This window comes from Hydra vulgaris, chromosome 14, assembly GCF_038396675.1.
Source record: "Hydra vulgaris chromosome 14, alternate assembly HydraT2T_AEP".
NCBI lineage: Eukaryota > Metazoa > Cnidaria > Hydrozoa > Anthoathecata > Hydridae > Hydra > Hydra vulgaris.
Genome location: NC_088933.1, coordinates 3,041,666 through 3,068,120, shown reverse-complemented (window position 1 = coordinate 3,068,120; position 26,455 = coordinate 3,041,666). Strand labels below are relative to the sequence as shown.

At 27.7% G+C, this 26,455-nt stretch overlaps 1 protein-coding gene across 2 annotated transcripts in view; it reads right to left on the bottom strand.

The window, feature by feature from the left end:
* Positions 1-241: 241 nt before the first annotated feature.
* The window catches only part of LOC105843944 (uncharacterized), a 65,569-nt gene continuing 39,355 nt past the window's right edge, over positions 242-26,455 (bottom strand). For both annotated transcript variants that reach the window (XM_065817615.1, XM_065817614.1), the window contains exons 6-10: positions 15,845-16,180; positions 5,742-6,019; positions 5,065-5,170; positions 2,274-2,460; positions 242-647 (exon numbers count right to left, since the gene is read on the bottom strand). In XM_065817615.1, the coding sequence (XP_065673687.1) occupies positions 433-647; positions 2,274-2,460; positions 5,065-5,170; positions 5,742-6,019; positions 15,845-16,180 (1,122 nt within the window). In that variant the 3' untranslated portion in view covers positions 242-432. The remainder of the gene's footprint in view (positions 648-2,273; positions 2,461-5,064; positions 5,171-5,741; positions 6,020-15,844; positions 16,181-26,455) is intronic.

Below are 26,455 nucleotides of genomic sequence, written 5' to 3'. Positions count from 1 at the left end.
TGTAGATCACATAGTACAATCGGCAAACTTGGACTTTTCGTACTGTCGGCAAATGTGAAAAGCGAGGACCCTTTTTTTTTTTTTTAGACAAAAAATATTTATGGCATTTTTGCTACAGTCAATAAAAATCCTGGATCCGCCCCTGATATGTATGTATATAAAAATATAAAAATGTTAATATATAGTATATAATATTTAAAATAAACTTTTAAACTTTTTTTTTTGGGATAATGATATAAAATTAAACTTTTGATTATTTTTATTATAAAAATACTATTCTTATACATAATTTATATATAAATAATAACCTTTTATAAATAAATAATATATGAAAATTTTTATATACAAAAGGAATATCACCTAGAATAAAAAACCAATTGAACTTTAAAACCTGTAAAAAAAAAAATGTATTTGTGTTTTTATTGCCTTTTTTTACGATAAAGGTTTCATTATTTTTCTTCCCGAAACTGCGCATAAGCAAATTATAAGAAATTGAACTATGACAATTGACCCAAGAGTGACAGCAATTATTAATGCTGTTTCAGCGTTTTTAAATCTATGACTTTTAATACAAGCTTTCTTATCTGAATTTTGTTCGTTAAATTTAAATTGGTAAAACCTCTCTGCTTCTGTGTCATTAAGATGCGCTAAAATAAAAAATAACCAATTTTAAACTATATAAAATATTAGTTGTTTTAAATAAAATAATAAAATTAAATAAATAACAAACATGATAAACCATAAAAAGAAAAAAAATTTAAAGCGTAAAACGTATGAAAAGATAAAGTAATTCGGGTTATTAAATAGTTTTATTAAAGTTTAGCCTAAAAAACTAAAATTGCGTTTTGAAAATAAAACTGCTAAATATACTAATTAGTAGGGGTGCACGTATGCCTAATTTTGACCGATGCCGATTGGTACAGGTGGATACAGATGTACCAATCGGCATCGATGATACAGATGTACCAATCGGTATCGACAGTCGATACGCTGGTCGATGCATCGGTATCCGCCTGGCCTTTTGACTTCGGCCAAAAAACACACACGCACACAGATATATATATATATATATATATATATATATATATATATATATATATATATATATATATATATATATATATATATATATATATATAAATTTTTAATTATAATCTAGGAATTAAACTAAGAAATAAAATTAAATAAGAAATAAATCAACAATGAGCAAAGCAACGAAAAGTTTAATTTAAAAAAAACTATTTTGATGTAGATAAAAATGAAGGTATAAAGAAATTTGCAAATTTTACAAAATAAAAATAATAAAAAGAAGAACATTTAGTAGAAATTTTTTTTAACATTATACATTTACATTTTTTGATTTTAAACTTTAGATTGATAAGTTTAAAACCAAGACCTGTATAGTTTAGATTCATAAGTTATATAATTGCTTTTCTAAATTATAAAAAGACATTAAAAATGTAGATTTTTTTTTTTTAAATTTCAATTCACTTTCCCAAGGTCATGAAAAAAGTTGTAAAACCAGCCACGTCTAAAAAATAGCCTCCTCGACTGTAGTCGAGGAGGCTACTTTTTAGACGTGGTTACAATCCTTTGTAACCACATCTAAAAACGTCTTAAATGACTGAGAAAACGTCTTAAATGAAAGAGGATTGTAACCACGTCTTAAATGACTGTAGTCTTTTAAGACGTGGTTACAATCCTCTCTCAACTCTATAACTCCAAAACATGAACCTAGAAGAACAAGGCCGCTGCGCGGAGAAACAAGTTGAGCATGGCACTACCAGGGAAGTGGTGGGGATCGAACTCGAAACTTCATGCTTACGAGGCGAGCGCTCTATCTCTACACCATTACCGCTTATAAGCTTTAACAATAACTTAGGCTCATACATGTATTTTTTCTTATGGAATAGTTATATTTTTACCTACAATATAGAAACAAAAAAATAAAAAACTGATTTTTTTAAAACAATCGGCATCGGCGGATGGTTACCCAACCAAAAAGTTGGCAACCCGGTGGCAATGCCATGGTGCACCCATACTAATTAGAAACTAAATTATGCAACGATAAATAATTATCTGGTATTTATGCTAATCTGTTTATGTAGGAAAAAATATTTGATAATAAAAAATTTATTGATAGCTTTAATATTTAATATAAAAAAGCATCAATTTACTTCAGACGTAAACGTAATGACAAGTTAATGTATTTTAAAACGCATTCTGAACTTGCCATCTTTTCTAAGTTTAAAAATAATATAATTATTTTTTACCATGAATGTATTCAATATCTCTAGAAGGGTCATCATAAAAGTGGTTACATAATGGAAATCCTTTTGGACGCTGAATTGGTATTTCAGGCGCTTCATTTATAACCAAGCCCATTCCATCCAGGGCGTGAACTTCAATATGACAATGAAGAAACCATTTTCCTGGATTTGTACTTCGAAATCGTATAACCTATTTAAAATCTTAGAATCTTAGAAAAACCTAAGAATTGTATCAAACTCGTAAAACTCATAAATTATAATATATAATACATATATATACAAATAATACAATATATATATAATAATACAAAATACATATAATACAAATATATAATAAATACAAATTTCAGTTTGCCATGGCAAACTGAAATTCGACAAACAAAAAGTTGTATAAAGGCTTTAACTATTATGGCGTTCTTTTATTTGATTGATTAAAATGAAATAAATAATGTATTATTTTTGAGGTTTATGGTTATTAACGGGTGATGCGGAAGTTATCGGACAAATCCTAATTTCATTATTTGAGCATAATAATTAGTTTTTGTGATTTTATGCGTAGGCATAAACGTTCTATAAAATATAAACTTTATTATTTGAAACACAATTATTTAAAATGAGGTTAAATGCAGCTGAACGAGAATCTTATCGAAAGTGACTAAAAATGTTTTTTGTAAATAAACCTAATATAAAAAAAAAAAAATCGTAAATCATTTTGAAAAGGAAGGATTTGCTCGAAGTACAATATATGATAACCTAAAAAGAGTTGAAACTGTTCAATCCTTTTCAGATGGAAAGCACCCTGGTCATCCGACATCCTGGACTAGAGAAAAGAAAGCCGATTTAACGAGACTTGTCAACAATCGAAAAGGGGTCAGTCAGAGAAATATAGGTATTAAATTCGGTGTAAATCAATCCACAATTAATCGTCAGTTAAAAAAAATGAATATTAAATATAGAAAACGTGAAAAGACTCCCAAATACACTATAGAACAACAAATAAAGGCAAAGAAAAGAAGCAGGAAACTAGTTAACCAACTCTATAACACAAAATCGCTTCTAGTCATTGATGACAAAAAATACTTTTGTTTTGCAGGGGACAACATGCTTGGAAATTCTGGATACTACACAAACAACAAAAAGACATGCCCAGAAAGTGTTTGTTTTATAGGAAAAGAGAAATTTCTAAAAAAATTATTAATGTGGATAGCCATATCTGACCATGGTATGTCCGAGCCATTGTTTTGCACTTCCAAGGCTGTAGCGATCAATTCATTAATCTATATTAATGAATGTTTAGAAAAACGACTTCTTCCATTTATTCACAAGTATCAAGGAGACTTTAACTATTTATTTTGGCCAGATTTAGCAAGTTCTCATTATTCTAAAGATTCTCTAAATTGGATGGACCAATATGTCTATTACGTTGATAAAGAATCCAATCCCCCAACTGTGCCTCAAGCACGACCAATTGAAAATTTTTAGGGACATTTGGCACAGAAGGTTTACGAGGGAGATTGGCAAGCTTCAACAGAGCAAGTTTTGATTGATCGCATTAAACTAAAACTACAAGAAATTGATTTAAACTTTTTACAGTCGCATATAAAAGGCGTCAGAGCAAAATTGAGATCAATTGCAGATGGTGGTGTTTTTTCATATAAAAAATAATATATTTTTATTAAAAGATAAATGCTTTATTTAAAAAAAATATAATAGTAGTTTGTTTTTCTATTTATAAATAAGTTATTGACGTTTTTATATTTGATAACTTCCGCATCACTCGTTACTAAGTATTTTTAAATTATTTATTCAACCCTTTGATTTTATCACTGAAGTAGTAAGGGAAACTTTAAAGTTCTAATTTTTTTATTATTATTTAAAATTTATACTTACACAGGATTAACATTTCAGTAAAAACTGTTATTAACATGTGTCCTGATATCAAAAATTGTATAAAAATAAAAGTGTATGTGTATATAACATAAATATTAAAATGAAAGTTTAAAAACTAACTTAGAGAGAAAAAACATTTAAATTCTTTTTCAAATAGTTTATAGCTTTCTTTTTTCTTAATTTTTTTGGGTAGTTTATTATAAGTTTTTAATATATATATGTATATATATATATATATATATATATATATATATATATATATATATATATATATATATATATATATATATATATATATATATTTTTTTTTTTTTTACCAGTATAGATACCCAGTGCAATCAATGTAGTGTGAACACACAAAATACCAGTATAGTTACCCAGCGCAATCAATGTAGTGTGAACACATAAAAAATCAATAGTAAGATCACCGAAGAAAAATGACACAAAAAAGCTTTAAATCAAAGGTGCACAAAATCTGTCAAAACAAATGAAATAAGTCGTTTTACGAAAAAAATACAAACTATAGCCATAATTCATTTTTTTCTCCCAAAATAAATGCAAGTGTCCGATTAAAGCGCTTTTCCAATTAAGGCTATTCTCCCCTATGTAAAATGTGTTGTGCCGTTTGGGGGATGAAATAAAACAAGTATATAAAAGGCAATTAAAATTACAATTTTTTTGATGTTATAAAAACTTTATAAATTCTAAAGAAAAAATTGCTTATTACTTATTAGTTTATCGTCAGGGTCTTCTAATCATCGGCGGATGGCTTTTTATCATATTTTTTTTAATCATTATTTTATTAGTAAATGTATATCAACAATTATTCACATCAAATCTTCTTAATGTGATCTTAAATTTACAAAGAAACATAAAATAAAAATAAAAAAATGAATTAACGTACTGCATATCCACCTGTTGGAATTATAACTGTGTCTTTTAACGGTGGATTCTTTAAATTAAGTCCAGGAACATTTCCATTTTCCCAAGAAGCATCTTGCCACTGAGCGCTAAAAATAACATATGCAATTTAAATATTTTTTGACAGAAAAAAAAACCCTTATATTGTAACATAAAGTTTTACTAAATTAAAACTAAATTTTTTTTTCTGGATTCTAAGTTGCTTCAAAATAACATAACTATCTTGTCACAAAGCACCGCAATTAACAGAAAGTTTACAGCTTTAAATATTAAATAACTCAAAAAAAAAAAAAAAAAAAACTAATTTTTTTAAACACAAAATAATGAAAGAACTAAATAAAAAAAATTCAGTAAATTACCCTTAAACTTTATTTTTTTCCACAACTTCTTTTGCCATACAAAATTGTAGTAAATAAAAATTTCTTAGCATAACTTTATGCAACAATAAATTAGATATATTTAATTTTAACTTGTAAAAGAGACAAAAAGTTTGGGGTTTATTGTTAACTTTCTGCCAAAGTCAAGTTTAAAACATCAATTTGTAATATTCTATTTAATTTTTTAATAATTCATTTATGAGTTACAAACTGATAATTTCAAAACTTTTTTTATTTTTTATATATATATAATATATTTATATAATATACTTAAAAGTAAAACCTATTGCAAAAGTTTAGTCCACCATTACAATCAATATGAGGCGAAGGAGACAACAGCTTTCCGGTGACATTATCTGATATTGAATACTCCATTTTCATCACATGGAAACTATGACCATGTAAATGTATTGGATGAGCCCATCCAGCACCAATGCCCATGTTGAGCCATACCATTTGTATTGTCTTGTTGAAGGGCAACGTAATTTGAAAATGACAGTAGCAAATCTTGTCGTCTCCGCAGTCATGATTGGCACAATCATAATCTTTTATTTGACCTACCTGTAAACAATACACCTGTTAATAAGCAATAAACCTGTGTTTTAAAAATTTTTTTAAATATTGTACTTAAAAAAGTGAGTTTCTTTTTAATCTTTTCATGATTAAATGAAAACAAATTTTAAAAATTCTAATCTTAACCGTGTGTTAACTTTAAATTTACTTTTGTTGTAAATATTACAAAAAAAAGTGAAACATGTTAAACACCAATTCAAACTATCCCAACTAAAACTGTTACATATTTGATACGCAAATTAATTTTGATTTACTAATGAATTACTTTTGTTTTAAGTTTTTTATATATCTTATCTATATTAATTATTTATGAGCTAAATTTCAACTCAATTCTCCGCGCAGCGGCCTTGCTCGTCAAGGTTCGTGTTACGGAGTTATAGAGTTGAGAGAGGGTTATAACCACATGTAGCCTCCTCATCTGTAGTGGCCTTTTCAGCCTTGGGGAGGTGAATTTAAAATATATATATATATATATATATATATATATATATATATATATATATATATATATATATATATATATATATATATATTTATCTTTAGCTTAATATTAACAACCAAGTTATTATGTATTATTAAATCAAGAGTTTTTATTTTATTGAATAAATCAAGTTTCTTTATGCAGATAAACCAAAAAAAAAGGAAAAGAAACTTTTATATAGCATACCTTATTTCAGGGTTCCAATTGCAGTGAATTATAAAAAAAAAAAAAACTCTCACTTTATATGTGTGCAAAGATTTAAAGTTTTTCTATCAGACATTAAGTTCGAAATCCGATGTTGCTTTTATGGTTTCAGTTTTTCAGTTTGCAACCGTGAAATAAAGTAAATAGAGATTTTTTTTGGATTTTCTAGTACTACTGACTGACAGTTTTGTGATTTGATTTACTAAGTATCGCCACCTATTGACCACGCATGTGGAGTGAATTGAGACACTAACAGTTTTAGATGTATGTATCTATTCAGCTTTTGATAGAGTTTTAATAGAGACACTGATAAAGATTTAAAGTGCACTGGTAACAATTAACACTAACCAGGATGCACATTAAGACAATCGGACAAAACCTTCATTTACTATAAAATAACAAAATATTACTAAAGTTTTCATTACTTTTTTTATTAAAAGGTGCAGTTCTGAACTTCAAAATTACAGATTTTCTGTATAGTACAACTAAGTAAAACATAAATGAGGCACAGAGGCATATAATAAATGAGACACATAATTAACATAAATTAACAAGAAAAAATGTAAAAGTAAAAAAATAAGCATCATGTTACTTTTTAAAATGAAACAAAAATAAAAAATGCAGTATATTCTTAATACTAAAAAAATTTGGCACAGGTATCACTGCCTATCGAAATTGTTATCATTCCCTAGAGTCTAGTTAAGAAAAAACAAAATGAGGTTCAATAACATATTTTGCAGAATGCAGAAATGCTACAAAACATTCTTCATAGTACAAAAGTTAATCAATTTGACCAAGATACAATTTCCGCTTCTTTTCTAGGTTCTGGGCAAAATTGACAACAAACTACACTGTTCAAATTCGCCCCGATATTAAATACTTTTTCCTTCAAACTTGAAACCAAATAAATGATATCAGTTAAGGTTAGGTGTATGTTCTGTGATTTATCACAGTCTTATCAAATCGCAACAATTATGCAACAATTTAGTAAAGCTTCATATTTACAGTGTCTATGCAAAAAAAAATTTTGTTCATACTTATTTTTTCATGGATTTTTTTCTAACACAATTTATTGCAATAGGTAATGTCACCACAAAATCAAAATATTACTATGTGGGCTTGAGTCATACTTGATAGGAAAAAAGTTTCACTAGTTCATTAGCAACTTTTCTGGTTTCTGTCCCTACTTACCTCACTGTTCCTACTTACACCATTTTACAGTACATAAAAGTTACTGCAGAAAAAGACACAAAAATTTTTTCAGATCGCTTAAAACATATTAGTTAATTTTACTTTTAAAAGACTTGGCACTAAGCTACTCTAAGATAAGTTTTTTTCTGGCGTCTGCTAACTGTATATTATATTACTAGCATCTTACCAAATGTATGCACGACAAACAAAAATTCTAAAACTTATATACACAAAAAGTTATAATGGGGTTTCTAAATTAATAAACACTGTAAACCATTTTGAGTAAAGTTGTTAAAAATAAACTGTTAATAAGTTAAATAACTTATTAAAATAACTTATTTTATTATTATATATTATATTATTATTTTATATATATTATATTATTATTTTAGTATTTGTAAAGAGCAATTATTAATAAAGTTTCAAACTGTACAAAAATGATCCAGTTTGTTCTTAATGTTCTAGAAAAACATAATATGCTTTTTGTTTAAAGTACAGTTCATCATGAGACATTTTAAGGGTTAATTGAATTTGACAGAATTAAAAAGTACTTTATTTTTATTAATATTTTAACTTTTAAGAGAATAGTAGAAAGTGTGAGGTCAGCAGCTATTTAGAAAAATAAATAAATAGAATTAGGTTGCAAAACAATCAGTGTACCAAAGTTCTCTAGAAGAAAGATGCAGACAAAGTTTAGATCCTGCCAGTGACAAAGCAAAGGTTTATGCCGCCAGGAGTAGAATCTAATTTTTGATGCCCTCCATAAAAAGAACGGCAATTGCATTTATCAAAAAAGTTTTTTAGATATAAAATTATTTATAACTCTATAATTTGTAACTATAATTTTAAATTGCAAAAAATCAACTTTGTTGCAACATTTAAAAAAATTAATTTCTTGCTTTTCTGTTAACTAAGTCATTAATGAGGCTTTTAAAGTCGATACCATTACTCAGTTTCTGTGGTTGATAATAAGGGTTTCTTGAACACAGTTTACTCATTGTAAATAACTATTTATTAAATTTAGCTTTTTTTTTAAACTTTTCTCAGGACTAGCCACTTTAACAGAAATTGTAAGAAAATACTCGTAGCTGTATAACTATATTAGGAACTGAGTTTTCAAGAAATAAAATGAAAGAGCGAAAGTTTAAGATGACCACCATCCATGTTTTTGTTTTCTTTTGTGATGCAACAACAAAAATAAAACTTTTAAGTATTTTTCTTTCAAGGAAGAACTCTTCTTTATTAATGTCATCATAGTTATGATCCAGAAAATAAAATTCATATTTATCATTCCAAAGATTTGATGGAGTAATAATGGCATATTTTTCACCAAGAACATGAAGCTATTTAAATCTTGAAACAATTGCTTGGATTACTCTGCCAATTAACAAAAACATTTATCTTCTCAGCTCATTTTCATATGACAATCCAGCATTATGTGATTTCCTGCTACCAGTTTCCTTTCTTTTACGTTGACAATAAATGATTTTGCCCAGATTATCATATATTTTATTTGCTCAAACAAGTACTTTATTAACTAATTGATTCTTATTCTCTGTTAAGAATAATTTTAAAGCTTCTAGTTTGATATTGCATTGTTTTATGTTAAATCCATTTGTTTGGAGATCCGTTTATTGTTTATTTTCCAAGGGACAACTCCCACATTCTGAGAAAGTTCGAAAACAATGATCAAGGTTCATTTGATCGCAATGCTACCAAATGAACCCCATTACTCCAAAGCTTTTCTGCCTTTGCAATTAATCGTGTTTCCATTATGCGCTTGACACTTAGACCAAAGTGAGTTCAGGAAGCAAACAAATGTTTTTTTATTTTTTAAAGAGCTTAATATAATTTTTATTTATATACTCGTGTCTTATTTCCAGTGATGGATTAAGGAGGGTTGGGGTTAAGGGGGGCTATAGCCTTGAGCCCCACAATGTTAGGGGCCCCAAATAGTCAAAAAGACTTTTTTTTTAATCATTTTTATGCTGTGGCACATAAAAAGGCCTCCAAAATAAAAATAGCCCCCAGCCCCAAAAAGTCTAACAAGATTCTAATAAAACTAACGCTAGCTTTAGTTTTATTTAAGTTAAATTATTTTATAAATAAAAAATAAATTTTTTTAATAACTATTTTATGTTTCACGTAGTTTGAAAATTTTAACATATTTGAAACAATTCATGTTGAAATTTGAAAATTGAAACAATGATTAAGTTACTGTAGAAATTAAATTAACTAGATAGAAATCAACTAAAAAGGTTAAAAATACTTTATGAAGAGGAAGCAGAACTGCTTCACAATACTGCTGATGATGTTTAGTGAGTGGGCTTTTCAATTTTAATTAGTATTTAAAACAGAAAAAAGTAACTTTAAGTATAACAAATATATGCCAGAATGGCAACTTGAAGCGAAAATATTTAGAGTAATCCAATATCTAAGAACTTAAAAACTTTTCTTTATATCTAATAACTTTCTAAATATATATATGTATATGTTATATATATATATATATATATATATATATATATATATATATATATATATATATATATATATATATATATATATACACACACATATAAATATCTTTGTGTTCTGAAGGTCATCGCGGATGGCGGTTGTATTTTTTTAACCATTAAAAAGAATAAAAATAAAAAAGAATGAAAATCAAAAACTGATTTAATTATCAATTATTTCAAATAAAGAATTCAAAAATATCAAAAAAAAAAGAAGAGTAAAAAAAACATAATATAAAAAAAGAAACTTTTAGCAAATAAACACTCAAAATTAACATTTAAAAAAAACAAAGAAAAGAAAATTTGAACATTGATTTTAACTTAACAAAAAAAGAAAAAAGAAAAAAAATGGATAAAAAAAAAGAAGATAAGCTGACAAATTAATAAGGAGATAAGAAGAGAAGATCAGTTTATTAAAAGAGAAGACAATTTTTATAGTTTTTATTTTTCTTATTGTTGTATTTATTATTTTTTATCATATTTTAAAGACTACACTTTTTTTTTTTTTTAATATTACTACAATTTATTATTAGATTACTTATTTTGATATATAATATCAAATATTTATTTTTATTATTGTTATAAATTTTTGATTTACATTTCTCTTGATTTTGATTCGTTTTTTTACTTATTTAGTTTGATTTTATAACTTTCTTCAATATTTTTGTTTTTGTTATAGTTTGCTGTTTGGCTGTTGCATTATTGTTTAACTACCATTATTATTTATTATAACAGTTAGTTTTATCGATGTTGTATTTGGGAGTTCCTAATAATCTATTCATACGCATTATTTTATTTTAACAATTATTAATAACATAGCTATTTAATTCCTACTTATTTTTCCTTACATTCTCTCTAATATTGCGGTTCCACTATGGCTTTAAACTGTCATTTTTGTAAAAAATTAATTAGCCAAAGTTGCCACACATAAATAGATGATTTAATGATTTACACACCTAATTGTTTAGAATCCACATTTGTTGAAGTTATTTTTTTTAAAAAGTCTAATATTTATGTTGGTTACATTTATACCCTTGCATGGATATTAATATTTTTAATAATATCATGTGTGTCTTACTTCAAAAAGTATCTGCTGAAAATAAATCTATTTTCTTCCTTGGTGATTATAATATTGATCTGATGCAAGCAAATAATGAAATTGCGACATCTGATTTTATAAACTTATTTTCTTTTTATAATATTTAATTACTTTGCTGATTAGAATTACCTCTCTGCTACAATAATTGATAATATTTTTTCTAGTTTAATAGCTAATGAAATTGTTTCAGGAAATTTGACAACTTCTGTTTCTGACCACTTACCTTAATTTTGTATTTGTCCCAATTTCCAAAAATTTTTATACCACGCAGACCCAATTTATATAGCAGGAGTTTTAAAAACTTTAATAAAGAAAATTTTAAATCTGATTTATCAAAAATTGACTGGGATGATGTTATAAAGCCCAATGATACTAACACATGTTTCCAAGCGTTTATTACTGAAGCAACATTGATTTTAGATCGCTACGCCCCGCTTAAAAAAACAAGTATCAAAAACTTAAAACGTCAATTCAAACCATGGATTACAAAAGGAATTATAAATCTATTCAAGTGCACAATTTTTTCCAACAAAAAATGATAAGATCTAAAGATCTTATTATTAAAAAAAAGTTTGAAAGTATTTTTAAAAGATATAATAATAATAAGATATAATAATATATGATAATTACAATAATTAAATTTTTTCTCAGAAAATGTAAAAAATCTTTGCGAACTTTGAAAAGGCATTAACATTCTAATTAATGTAATAAATTTTAATAAATCATCTCCCAACTGTTTGCAAAAAAATGAAATATATATAACTGATCCAACTCTAATCTCTGAATCTTTTAACACTTTTTTACAAATGTTGCTCATAAACTCAAATCCAATATTCAATTGTCTTAGATTAACTATCAAAAGTATCTTAAACATCCAAATTTACGTTTATTATTATCTCCAACAAATATTCCAGAAATTTCATCTCTTATATCTAAATTGAATCCAAAAAATCATTAGGTCCAAACAGCACTCCCACAAATATTCTTATAGATTTTAACTTTGAATTTTAAAATATTCTTTCTAAACTATTTAATCCCTCGTTTATAAATAGAACATTTCCTGATATTTTGAAATTATCTCACATTATTCCAATATTTAAAAATGGCTCTAAACTTTCATACACTAACTACAGACCTATCTCTCTTTTATCTAACATTAGTAAGCTTCTTGAGAAACTTACGTATTCTAGAGTGTACTCTTTTTAAACTCATTTAATTGTTTAAATGATTTTCAATTTTGTTTTCGATCAAAATATTCTACTTTCCATGCATTAATAAGTATAACGAAAAAAAATTAGGAAAACTCTTGATACTGGTCATTTCATTTGTGGTGTTTTTATCAATTTACAAAAAGCTTTCGATACCGTTGACCAATTTGCAATTCTCGGAATTAGGAAAATTGAGGTTGGTAATATTTTGCCGACCTCAATCTTTTAGAGGTCGGCATCAGGTCGGCAAAAATTATTTGATACAAAGGTCTTACCATAAAACATAGAAACGAGGTCAGTAATTTTTTGCCAACCTCAAACATTTTCAGGTCGGCAGTCAGGTCGGCATTGCTGAATGCCTACCCTAATTCCGAGGGTTGAATTTGTAAGTATTAATGGTTTCAATTCTAGTAATAAATCAGTTTTGTGTGGTGTTCCTCAAGGTTCTGTTCTAGATCCTCTTTTATTTTTAATCTACGTTAATGACCTAATCAACTCCGTTCACTTCTCCTCAGTTCATCTGTTTACTGATGATACAAATCTCTTGCACATCAACAAACCGTATCATTCTTTATGTAAAAATGTTAATTCTAAAAGGTATAGTTCGCTGGTTATATGCTAACCTAATATGTCTCAACACCAAAAAAACTGAATTAAATTTTTTTCATCCTCAAGAAAAAACTATTTCTTTATAAAGATTGAAATCAAAATCAAAATTAATAATAAACGGCTATATCCTTCAGAGTTAATAAATATCTTGGTGTATTAACTGATTGCAATTTTTCATGGAATTTTCATATTAATGAACTAAGCAAGAAACTTGAGCTAACGATATGCTTTCGATAATTTGTCATTATGTCGATAAAGTTACACTAAAGAATACTTACTATGCATTATTCTTATCTCATCTTAGATATTGTTGTCAAGTTGGAAACTTGACAACAATATCTAAGATGAGATAAAAAATGGAAACGGAAATCTTCTTTTTGTTTTTGACTCCTTAAATAAAAACTTACTATTCTATCATAAACTTGTTCACAGAAAGTAGACTATTACATTCCTACTCTACTAGAAATATACACAATTGAAAACTAAATGTACCATCTTTTAAAACCCAGAATTATGGTAAAAATTCTGAATGAATCCAAAAAACTATATGCTAAAATACCTTTACTCCATCTTAAACAATATCAATTTAAAAAAATTCTGAAAAACTTTTTATTCTAACTTTTAGACATATCCTTACGATTAAAATGTTCTTTTAATTTTCTTTTCGTCATTATTACAATTATCATCAGCACATTTTGTTTATTTTTTCTTTTTTATTATTATTAAAACCTGCAAATTATGATTTCTACATGTTTGTTTTAATGTATGTTCTATAAGCTTAATCTATGTGTTTAAGGTCCATATGTTTCAATGCATGTCTTTGCTTATTATTACTTATATTACGTTTAAAAATTGATGTCACTCCTTTGATCAGATTTCTGTATGAGTGACACCATCCTAAATAAATCATTAACTTATTATTATAAATAATTTTATGCTCATAACTACCATTATAGTAATAGTTATTTTTTTTTTTTTCATTGTAATTATTGTGAACATACTTATTACTACTATTAGTATAAATTGTATTATTTTTTTTTTTATCTTATTTTATTATAATATAATTTATATTATTATTGCTATTATTATTATTATTATTATCAAAACTATTGTAAAAATGATTTATGGAAAACAAATAGCTTGTTGCTGTTGTTATTGTTGTTCTGTCGCGACCTCAGGTGAAAGGCTTGTTCATCTGCGAGTTAATTTGTATGCATGTTTGTGTTTAGTAATCAGAAACTTCTTGGATGTTTATTTCATAATTAGTTTTATTAATTTTGATGATTATAATTAATTTCATTGAAAACGCAATTATTGTTAAAAGTCTTTTTGTTTACAAAATAAATCGTAAAAATTGATTTAAAAGATTAAATTAGAATAAAAAACAGATACACAAAATTACATTTACATTAAAAATACATACTTTTTAGATAAAAAATAAGAATATACTAATAAAATCAATAATATATAATAAACTTTCAAAATTTTGACAATTTAAAAAGTATATATTTAAAACATTTATTTTTGTAAACAAATAATAATAGTTTGTGGATGTGGCTCCGAGATCCGAGCTCCGATTATTAAAGTAATAGTTAGTTTGATAGTGTATTCACAAGAATAGAATTAACAAAATTACTAGAAGTAAATAATATCTTATAGTGTATTTATTATTAAATTATCAGGAGTAGTATTTTCATCGCTGAACAATTGTAGATTATTTACGAGTTTATATTTGTTACGTATTTAGTCCAATAGTAAATAGCATTTTAGATAAAATCTTTTATAAACTTGAAAAAATGCAAAAATATGCATTAAAGGACTAGACTGAGTTGTCAATTCAAGCAATAGGAACAAAAATAATAATAATAAAATAAAACTAAAAAAATAAATAATAATCTGAATGTATCCCAGACTGATAGTTTTTGATATAATTTGTTGATTTTTAAGTTATAATATTAATTAGAAATAATATCTTATAGTGTATTATATACAAGAAATCTCAAAACTTAACATATTTCGAATAATACAATTTTTAAAACAATTCAACAGAAAACTCTAGAACTTTATTTCGCTTAGTCAAAATATTTTTTTAACCAATCGAATTAGTTTGTTTGTAGATTTGGCAAGTTTTTAGTGTTTACGAATATTCTTTTTATTCTTCCACACCAAGATGTTTTGAGAACATTCAAGTTTATGTATGTTTCCATGTATGTCCGCAAAGCGAAATTTTTTCGTTTTATGAACATACTAAACTTAAATGTTCTCAAAACTACTACAAAACCTGGCCAATTTTTTGCAACTAAATATTATTTTCGTGGTCAGTAAATACTTTATTGCCATGGTTTGTGACCAAGCCTGTTACAGCGCTCTAGTTTACAGTGCACCACAAGCAACTCAAATTTGCCTTTTATTCTTTTAATATTTAAAAAAAAAAAATCTACTGGAAATATAAATTTAGTGGAAACTAAATAAAAAAATAATAAAATAAATTTCATATATTTATACCTGATTATCTTGAAACAAGGAATTGATACCAGGAAACTCAAACTTTCTTCCGTTAACTGAACCCGGTGTGACCTTTTCTCCTGGAAATGCAAAATTCAAAAAGTATTCTTCGGAGTCGTCTTCCCAAGGAGGTGGTGGTTCCTTGAAATTCGTACTGATCATTTCAGAAATTCGATGACATATTATGTTTTCACTGGCAGGAAAGTAAAGAAATGGGCAATTTAAAACTTCGCACATGTCTGTTTTTGTACAAAGTTTTCTTTTTGTTACCGGTTCATCATCGCGTGACCCTTTGTAGTGTAGAATTGCTTCAAAAGCGTGGTCTTTAACTCCAATCTTAAAAGTGTGAATGTTGATAATAAAGAATTTTTTCAACCTTATTTTTGAATCAAATAAGCATTAAAATATTTTATAAGATATGAAACCATGTTATACATGAATCCACTGTCATGGATAGGATAACACTTGACTCAGTGTGTTGTTTACATATTGTGGATATATTATTTAGTTAATGCAACAAAATCATTTTTGAATTTTAAATTTTTTTGAAAATAAAAAACCAAAGTTTGGCATTTTTCACAGAGGAGTCATGTGTATACACTTAAAATCAAATTAGTTTAATTAATAAGTATTGCATATTAAGCGTACTATGTAATGTTATGGATTGTGCATCTGTTATGTATTAAATAACATTAACAGTTTGTATCATGATTTTAATTAGACGCTTTTATATATATATATATATTTATATATATATATATATATATATATATATATATATATATATATATATATATTATATATATATATATATATATATATATATATTTATATATATATATATATATATATATATATTATATATATATATATATATATATATATATATATATATATATATATATATATATATATATATATATATATATGGGCAATTCTGCGAGAAAGAGGAAAAAAAAAAAAAAGAAAAGTAAAAAATTTAAGAAATCAAATACGAAACTCTATAACTCTTTTTTTTAACCATCTAAAATTACCTTTAAGAAAAAAGTTAATTTAATGGCCACACTCTTCCTACCAGTTAAACAGATTAAGCTATTGTTAAACATTAAAATCACTATGGCTTCTAATACTAATTCTCAATTGAACGATTCTACAGTTTGTGCTCCAGACAAGATTTCCATCATAGTCATAAAAAAGTGTTTTCCAGAATACTCTTCAATTTTTGCTAAACTTTTAAAAAGTGCTAAATAAGTGGTTCCAATTTTTCAAAACTCTAGAAAACACTTTGACCTCTCCTATTCTACTATTAGTCTTCACTCTGTTATTAGTTTCTTTATATAAAGTTTTTGAGATTATTTAATTATTTCTTTCTAACTGCGGAATTAAAGCTATTCTTGAAGACCTACACTCCACTTTATTTCAAGTAACTTTAAGGGCACAAAGTTCTATCTTTGTAATGTTTCTCCTGTAATGTTTCTTATCTACAATAACAATCTTCATGAAAATTTTACATCTAAAGTACTTCTATTAGCTAAAGACTCAACTTTATACTCTTGTTTTGACAAAAAAACTTCACTTTTTGATTTCTAAGAACAAGCGCGGTTTTTAATCTGATCTATTCTGTAACAGTCTAAGGCTTGCAATGGTTTGTGGATTTAAAATTTTTAAGGCAACAAAACTCATTTATTTACTGCAAAAAAATATTGCAATATTGTTGGCATTTCTATATTGACGAATAACAACCCTTTACTCTCAGACAAAGTCTAAAAGCAAATTGTAAATGTAGTTAGACCTACTTTATCTGCCAAGCTTGAATCACTCTCCTATTGTTGCAAGGCTGCATTTCTTTCTTTTTTCTACCAATACTATCATGGTCAATGTTCAAACAAGCTATCATCACTATTACGATAAACCAAAACTCGTTCTTGCTTGGCTTCTTATTCAACAAGTTGCAACCTTTTACTGTATCTGTCCCTTCATGCTATAAAAACTTTTATTAATTCAGTTTTTGTCCTTGCACATCAAAAAAACCTTTCAACTCTTCCTCATCTTCGTGTTTGTATTTTTAATACATCCGGACTTTTAAAGTCTTCAGTTAACCATTTTCTAGTATTTTAACCTGTCCTCTATTTTAAAGTAACTCATAACTTAATAGTGGTTGCTTGCGATCTTGTTGAAAGTAAATTAGAGTTTAAAAATATATAAATATATGCCAGTATGTAATAAATAGTAAATGTAAATATAAAATTATAATACAAAAAGTGTTATAAATTTTTTTCTAGCCCCGGTTATCAAACCCTGCTAAATCTAATAATTTTGCCAGGGCCAGCTTCGCAAATGGTCTCATTTTTAGTTTTCAACTACATTTTCAACATTTGTATTTGACGCAAACCAGCAACATTAAAAAACCATCTTATATTTCATTCTAAAAAAATGAATTCAAATAGAAAAACATCAAGAATCCAAGAATCATTCAGTGCGAAAAATACTACAGAAGTTTACTGGATCCAACTTATGAAAAAATAAAATTTGCTCTCAAGGAAAAGTTGGTTCAATCAGAAGCTGAAAGTGTGTCACAGTCTGTCTTGATGCATGGCTATCATTTCATCATGGCTACCTGGGAAAGACGGTTCATTTTATTTCCAAAGATTGAAAATGTGTCAAATTCTGCATCTCTTGTTCCCAATTTTTTGTAAGGGATACAGCAAAAAACATTTTCAACAAGATCGAAACAACAACAGAGGAGTAGGAAATTTCTTCAAAAATTGAAGTTTGCTTAAGAGACAATGCAGCAAATGTAAAGGCAGCCTTTAATGAACCAAGCTGTAATTATGTGTCAACTGGATGTCTTAACCACTCCCTTCAATTTGTTATCAAAAAAGAATTATTTTCACATCCAATAGACAGACTAATTGCAATACAATAATTGCGGACTAATTGCGATGCAATAGACGGACTAACTGCAAAAAGTCGAAAACTCTGTTCTTACGCATCTCATTCTACTGCTTTCTACACTGAACTTTACAGACAGCAAGATATCCAAATTGATACAAAAGTCAGACTTGGCTTAAAAAGCGATGTTGCTACAAGATGGAACTCTACCTATTATATGCTTGAGCAAACTTTATAACTGAAGCCGGCCATTGCTGCTACCTTAATCAAAATTACTTCAGTGGAAATAGAATTTTCTGTCCAAGATTGGAGCCTCTGTGAAAAAGTGGTGAACATTTAAAGTGTTTTTGTGGAGGCAACGAAAATATTGTCAGGTATTGACTCAGTTCCTGAGTCAACACCTGACAAGTTGAGCATCAGTTCCTGTATTCCAATTGTGACAACAATAATTAAAGCTTTGGAAACAACCTCTAACGTTATCAGTATTCAGAAGTTGAAAATTGTTATGAAAAATGCAATGGAAAAATGATTTCCAGCAAATAAAAAAACAGAACATTATTCAGTTGGTACTCTACTCGATCCAAGTTACAAATGGCATTTTTTCAGATCTCAAGGTGCTTTGCAAAATGCTCAACACGTTGTCATGTCCCAAATGGACAATTTTGAACCCCTAGATGAATTGTTTCCTGCAACTCAAATTCTATCTGGCAACAATGAAAAACATCATTTGTTCATATAATGTCAAAAACTAATGCACAATCTCAAACTCAAATAGGACCAAATGCACGTTCATCTTCCAAAATGATAAAAAAGCGTTGAATGATTTTTTGGATATTCCAATGGCTTCTCAATGTCTTGAGTTTTGGAAAAGCTATAAAAAAAAATGCAAATTCCAAAATCAAGTTAGCGTTGACTAAGGTGGCTCAAACAAAAGAAACAGAATCCATCCAGAAAATTTGGAAAAACTTCTTTTTTGTCGAGGAAATCTTCCAGTTGTTAGATTCTGTTATTAGTTATTTTTATTAATTTAATATTTTGTTTAAATTGCAACTAACTTTAAAAAACAATATATATTATTGATTTTTGGTTTCTGGTTTTAATTCCTGTTCCAGTTTAGGTTTATTTTCTGTTCCCGTTTAGGTTATGAATAATAAAAAGAGATTTTTGGTTTGGTTCTGGTTCCGGCAAAATAGTTTTGGTTTAAACAAAATAGTTCTGGTCGATTATTAGTGATGAGTGAGAAAGCTTAAAAAACAAATATATTACAAAAATATATACCTAAACTTGTTTGTATGGAAAACGTTTTGAATACCTGGAAAAACTTAAAGTTAAGAAAAAATTCGGAATTCTAAAAACATCCAGAAAAAGATAATCCCTGTAATAACCATTTACACTTTTTTTCTTACGTCATTGAATGCATTGTTTTATTTGTTGTTTTTAAGGATCAGATTTTTCATTATAACTGTTATGACAGTTTCGTTATGACAGTAATGACTTAAATAACATAAAAAAACATAAAAATGCTTTAAATAAAAACTATGAAACTTATAACAACATCAATATGTGTTAAATACACACACCAAATAACTATTTTTTACCATGCCATTCACTGCAATAAATCTGACGAAGATGTTTTGTTCAGAAGTGGTAAAAAGTAAGTGTTACAACCCTCATGCTACAAAGATTTAATTTTTGAAAAAAGTTGAAAACTTTAATGCTGTAACTTTTACATACTAAATTATATGATAGTATTTCACATTTCCAAAAAATTTTAAGTCATTCCCATTTTCAGTTTATTTTTAATAGCTTAACTCCTTAACCGTTAATGAGTATATATACGCAAGATAAAACTTTCAAAAAACGGCGTTGACGTATACATACGCAAATATTTGTTTAAAGAAGTGTGACACTTATAATACTGAAAGATAAGCAGTGACACCAGTCATTTATTCTAGAAAAATCTTCTATAGAAATTTTAGGCTCATAATGGTAATTTTTCTAAAAGTGTAACTGATTTAATTTGAATTTTAGTAAACACTGTCTTAAAATTCAAAGTTGTAAAAAAAAAACTAGTGTTGTGAAATTAAACTCAACAGAAGATATTGATAATTTTATGCTTGAAAGTGTTGATAAAGTTTCAGATTTTAGTGATAGTGACTTCTATGATTTAATAGAGAGGGCAGATATCTCCACAGAAGAGGACAGCAATGATGTTATGAACAAATCAATTGCTGAAATCGATCAAAGTGTTGTTATACATCCTGTTTCTTTTGTTGTTTTGACTTGTTAAAGACAACAAATTACTAAAAAAACACAGAAGGTATGGATAATTTATGTTGGACAAAAAGTAAACCTGTACCAGGTATGTGTAAGCAAATCTTTCATGGTGAGCCAGGTGTCCATGTGTCTGTATCATCCCTTGGATATTTTTGAACTATTATTCACCAATGAACTTTTAGATATGATAGTAAAAATGACAAATAAATATGCAGATCAAAACAATACAGGTAAAGAGCACTCTAAAACACCCGTCTTTCTAAATGGGAAGATACAACATCTAGTGACATTTGAATGTACTTAGCTGTACTAATAATTGTGTAATAAATCGTGGCTTATTACACAAACCTAGACATGACTGGTATTATTTTAAAAATTTACAGATTGCAACACCTGGATTTAGACGTTTAATGTCTCAAAATAAACTCCTATTCATTCAAAAGTCTCCACTTTGCTTATAATCAGGATTTAGGAGAGGATTAAAAATAACTCTGCACAAATTCAACCAGTACTAGTTAGTCTCATTAAACGCTTCAAGCTGCTTTTAAACCTTAGCCGATTTTTTGATTAATGAATTTCTGCTCTTGTGGAAAGGTCGCCTAAGCTGGAAACAGTTTATCCGCACAAAAAAAGCATGCTTTGGACAAAAATCATTTGTTTTGTGTGATGCAGCAACTGGATATATATGGAATGTAATTATTTATACAGGAGCAGACATATTAGGAATAGACAGTCGCAATAAAGATTATCATGCATCTAAAATCATACTTTTTCTTCTTGATGGTTTGTTAGAATGCCATTGTATTTATATAGATAATTGGTACACCTCAATAGAAATCTGCAAAATTCTCAAATAGTGTTCTACTAACCTAATTGGTAATGTTCCGAAAGATTGTAAAGGTTTACCACCATCCGTAACGAAAGTTAAATTAACGGGTTGGAAAGAGTAGTAGAGTATGAAAACACATTAGGAATTGCTTTTTTACATTGAAAAAACAAAAGAGATGTATTTATGATGAGCATATGTATACCAGACACTGAAAAAATTGTAATTAGATGTGGGATTCCAGCATAAATATCAACTGTTATAAATGAATATAAACAGCTCATGGGTGGTGTAGCTCTGATCAAATGATGACATTGTACCTGACAGAGAGGAAGCGCATTAAAAAAGACTTTTAGTCATTTAGTAAACATGGCTTGTTTCAATGCACATATCATTAACAGCAAATAAAATGGTAAACTTTCAAAATGGTAGACATGATCCTCTTTAGTCTGCTTTTAAGCGACGTGGTGGACGTCCAACACTTGAAAGAAATCCTTTTCGACTTACAGAGTCTAATCATTACCCAAGTGTGATACCGGCTTTAGCTCACAAAGCTAATGCTACAAGAAGATGTGTAGTTTGTTATAACAAACCAAACAAAATACGAAAAGAATTACGTTTCTTTTGTGCAAAATGTGATGTTGGACTATGTGTTGCACCTTGCTTTGAAAAATATCATACTGTATTGAAATATTAACTTTATTTTGTAGTAAGGTCCATTTAGTTTATTATGTACTTTTTTAGTAAAGTCCATTTAGTTTATTTATACTTTTTATGTAATTTACGAATATTTCTGACTATTTTTGTTCACTTCATCTAATACTTGAAATTTTTAAAAATCAACCTGATCTGATATATATATATATATATATATTTATATATATATATATATATATATATATATATATATATATATATATATATATATATATATATATATATATATATATATATATATATATATATATATATATATATATATATATGAAGACCACACTGGAAAAATGATCAAGCTACATTTTTATTGTTTTGAGTAAATTAGATTTTAAACTTCAAAACACCATAGCTTACTTATTTGTTGAGCTTTTTTAATTTTCTCTTTTTTATTATTTACTTGAGCAAGGTCTTTAATAAAAATAAAAGTTTTACTGTCAACATTACTTAGCATGTTATTGTTTTACCGTTTTGGTGCTTGATCGTTTTTCCATTTTATACTTTTTTTTTTTCAAAAAATGTTTGTATAAAAGTAAATTACAATTTTAACTGGTGCAGAGTAGAGAGTATGTATTGTTTTGTCTAGAAGAATATAATAATTAATATGATAAATTAAGGAAAACTTAAACTTTATTAACTAGAAATAAGATGTGTTTTAGTAATGGTGATTGGGATTAGTTAAAAAATAAAAGGTGATTATTTTTAATCATCAGTGTCTGAGCTACTTCCTTCAGAACTGTCTGTGATATTTGTAGCTGAGGTTAAAAGGTTGTCAAAGAATGCATGGTTTTCAGGTCGATAAAAGCGCTTGAGAACCTGGAGATTTTTATACTTTTTTTTTGCTGATCGCCAGATCAGTAGGGTAGAGCTGCATCAGCTTTGGAAGATTTCTAAGAATTGATCCCTTCTTCTGGGGTTTTGCTAATACAGCAGTTTCCATTGATCCATTCCAATTATTTCAATATGACACCAATTTGGGATGCTGAGCCTCAAATCGGATTTCCTGCACTGGCCTTGTGAGAAAGGGACATGTTGTTTTAAAGTTTAGTTTCATGTGGTCAGTGAAGCTCAAAACCTGGTTGCGAGAAAATTGAATAACATTGTATGGTGTTGGTTTAGCTCTAGCTTCTTCTAGGACTCTACACCAGTCTTCTGGCAACTCCACATCAGCCTTTTGGTTTACCAGGCCCATGTCTCTGTCACACTCCGTGTAAGAGTGTCCTCTGATGGGGAAAGTCAGCTTGATAGTCTTGAAGCGGTTGTAGGTGTGGATCATTGTGTGGAAGAAACGAATGATGGTAAAATTTTTGTTCTGTCCAACATATCCATCACAAAAAGCCTCCAGGTCAGTGACATTACTCAAAAGATGATTCATAAAAAAATGATAAAACATTGACGCAACATCATCTGCACCCTTCTTTTTTTTGGTTTCATCATAGGTATATATGTATACATCATTTGTGACAGCACATGAATGTTGAAAGATACAAAAGTAAGTTGGCGATGGTAGTAGACGTCATTACACGTTTTGTTTGGTATAGCTAGATTTTTTTGATAATCAAATGATATTGTCTCAACCGCTTCAGTTGCTTGAGCACATCTGTGTGTCTCCGACTTTCTTGTGTAAAATGTATCAGCTTTGCGTTTGTGAAGTTCACGTTGTTTGGTCAATTTTTCTTTTTCCACACATAGGACATCTATGTCTCCTTCATTCTTTAAGATGCATCTTTCCACATATTTTTAAAACTTGTCACAAGTCACACAAGTGTCTTTCCTTGGTTATCCAAACCCTATATTGAAGTCCCTAATGAGCACTCTGGGATAAGTTTCACAAGTTATCTCTATGTCAGGATGTGTTTCTCGGAAAAGGGCGTGCATTTTGCTGACATTAAGCTCTGCTGAAAGATACAGCTTTCTAGTTTTGCCAAGCGCATAATGAGAATGTCTTCCATGAAAGCTTGATATGTGTGCACGGATAGCTGCTGTCACATGGTCAGGAAGCCTGTGTGGCCTATTCTTATGTCGTCCTCTAATATCTTTAGGAGGACACCCGATTGTAAAAAAAATCATTAATAAGTGTGAGTAATAAAGGCGGATTAGTTGATTGGGGGGGAGGGTATGGGGTGTGGGTGGTAGGTGTTGCACACTTTTGTTTAACTGTTGTCCTATTGTTACTAAATAAACAAATTTCTCGCGCATACAAGTTTTTTTTATCACAAATCAAAATTTGAATTTTTTCTTTTGTTAACAAAAGAATCTCTTCTATTGTCCTTCCTGTTTAATTAAGAATAGCCCACACTTACTCAAAAAAAGTAATAACATTACTAATCCTCCTAGTGGTAGTGCTAGTATAAGCTATAAATTAGTGAATATCTTTCCATAAACAGTCAACCGTTACAACTACAGTTAGTCTAAGTTAGTAATGCTAAATTAAAATTATTAGTGAAATTGAACTGTTATTAGTTTGGTTATTAGTTTATTAATTTAACTGTTATAAGTCAGCATTGCACTATCTGAATAATATAGGTTGCAAGACAGTGTGAAAAAAGGTGCGATATACAAACATCAACTCAAAAAAGAGGTTCCACTGGATGTTTAGCAATGGTACAAAAAAAATACAGTCAACTGGTACTACTACAGTGTACAGCTAATCTAAGTAATAACAATTTATGATATTTCTGTATTACAAAATTATAAGTGACTACATCTAGTAACATGAACTGATTGTGATTGCTCAATAATATTTTAATCTAGCAGTACCAAATCTAGTCATGATTAACTTTGTAATACAGAAATAGCTATATGTAAAGATGCCTTTTCAATAATTTATAATCATGATAATATAAATTATTATAATAGTATAAGAGCCTGTACCAAATGAACTAAATTTTTAGGACATGTTTTTTCAACAAGTTATTCACAGAATCCATAAATCATTTCTCTTTCATATAACTGTAATCTTATGGACAGATTTCTTATAACAGTTTCTGTAAATTTCCCTTTAAGTGTTAAGTTAGAAAAAAAACTAAGTTCATTATATGAAAAAAGGCGGAGGGAAAAAATGTTTATCATATGGGTAAAACCACAGATGTCCACTTTTTGAAAATTTCAAGTTTTATATATTTTTATGATATTTTAGTACTAAGCTATTTTAATTTAAAAATTCATTACAAAAAAACTATGTTTTAACGTTCTAGGGTCATTTAAAAAAAACAACAACTTTGAAACAACCGCTGTTGTCCAATGTTCTCTGCTGCATGATATTAAATTATTAATTATATCAAATATAAAGGATATCAAGTTGATTTACAATTTATGTGCTAGGCAAAATATAAAATGAAAAGCTTAGATTGATTTTATTATCTAGTATTATAAAACTGAAAAACCTGACAGCATTACTGTTTCATTACCATTTAGAACTTTGTCACATTCTGTATAGGTATGACACCTCTATAGAATGTGACAGAAACACGGCCATTTCAAACCAGATGTGCAGAAAAACTAGACTATCTCACAAAAACCATAACAATTCAATATTATATATAAACATGATAGAATAAAAATTTCTGAAACTTGCAGAGTTTCAAAGCCAAACTTCTTGGTTGCTTGTTCATTTAAAATATGTTTATCTGGAGAAATTAAAATATTAAAGGCTAGTTAAAATAATCATATGGAAAACCAGAAATATTGAATTTTGTGTGTGTTACATCCCATATGTTTAGATCAAAGATCGAAGTGCTTGATACTGAAACAAGCATACATAGCTACGTTGCCTTTTTTTTGTTAAAAATTTAAAGACTTATCGAAGCTAAACAATTTCTGAGTGGACAAAAATAAGACATTATTTGATATTATTTTGTCTTATTTTCGAAAAATTTATTTTATTTTTCTTTGAAATTAAA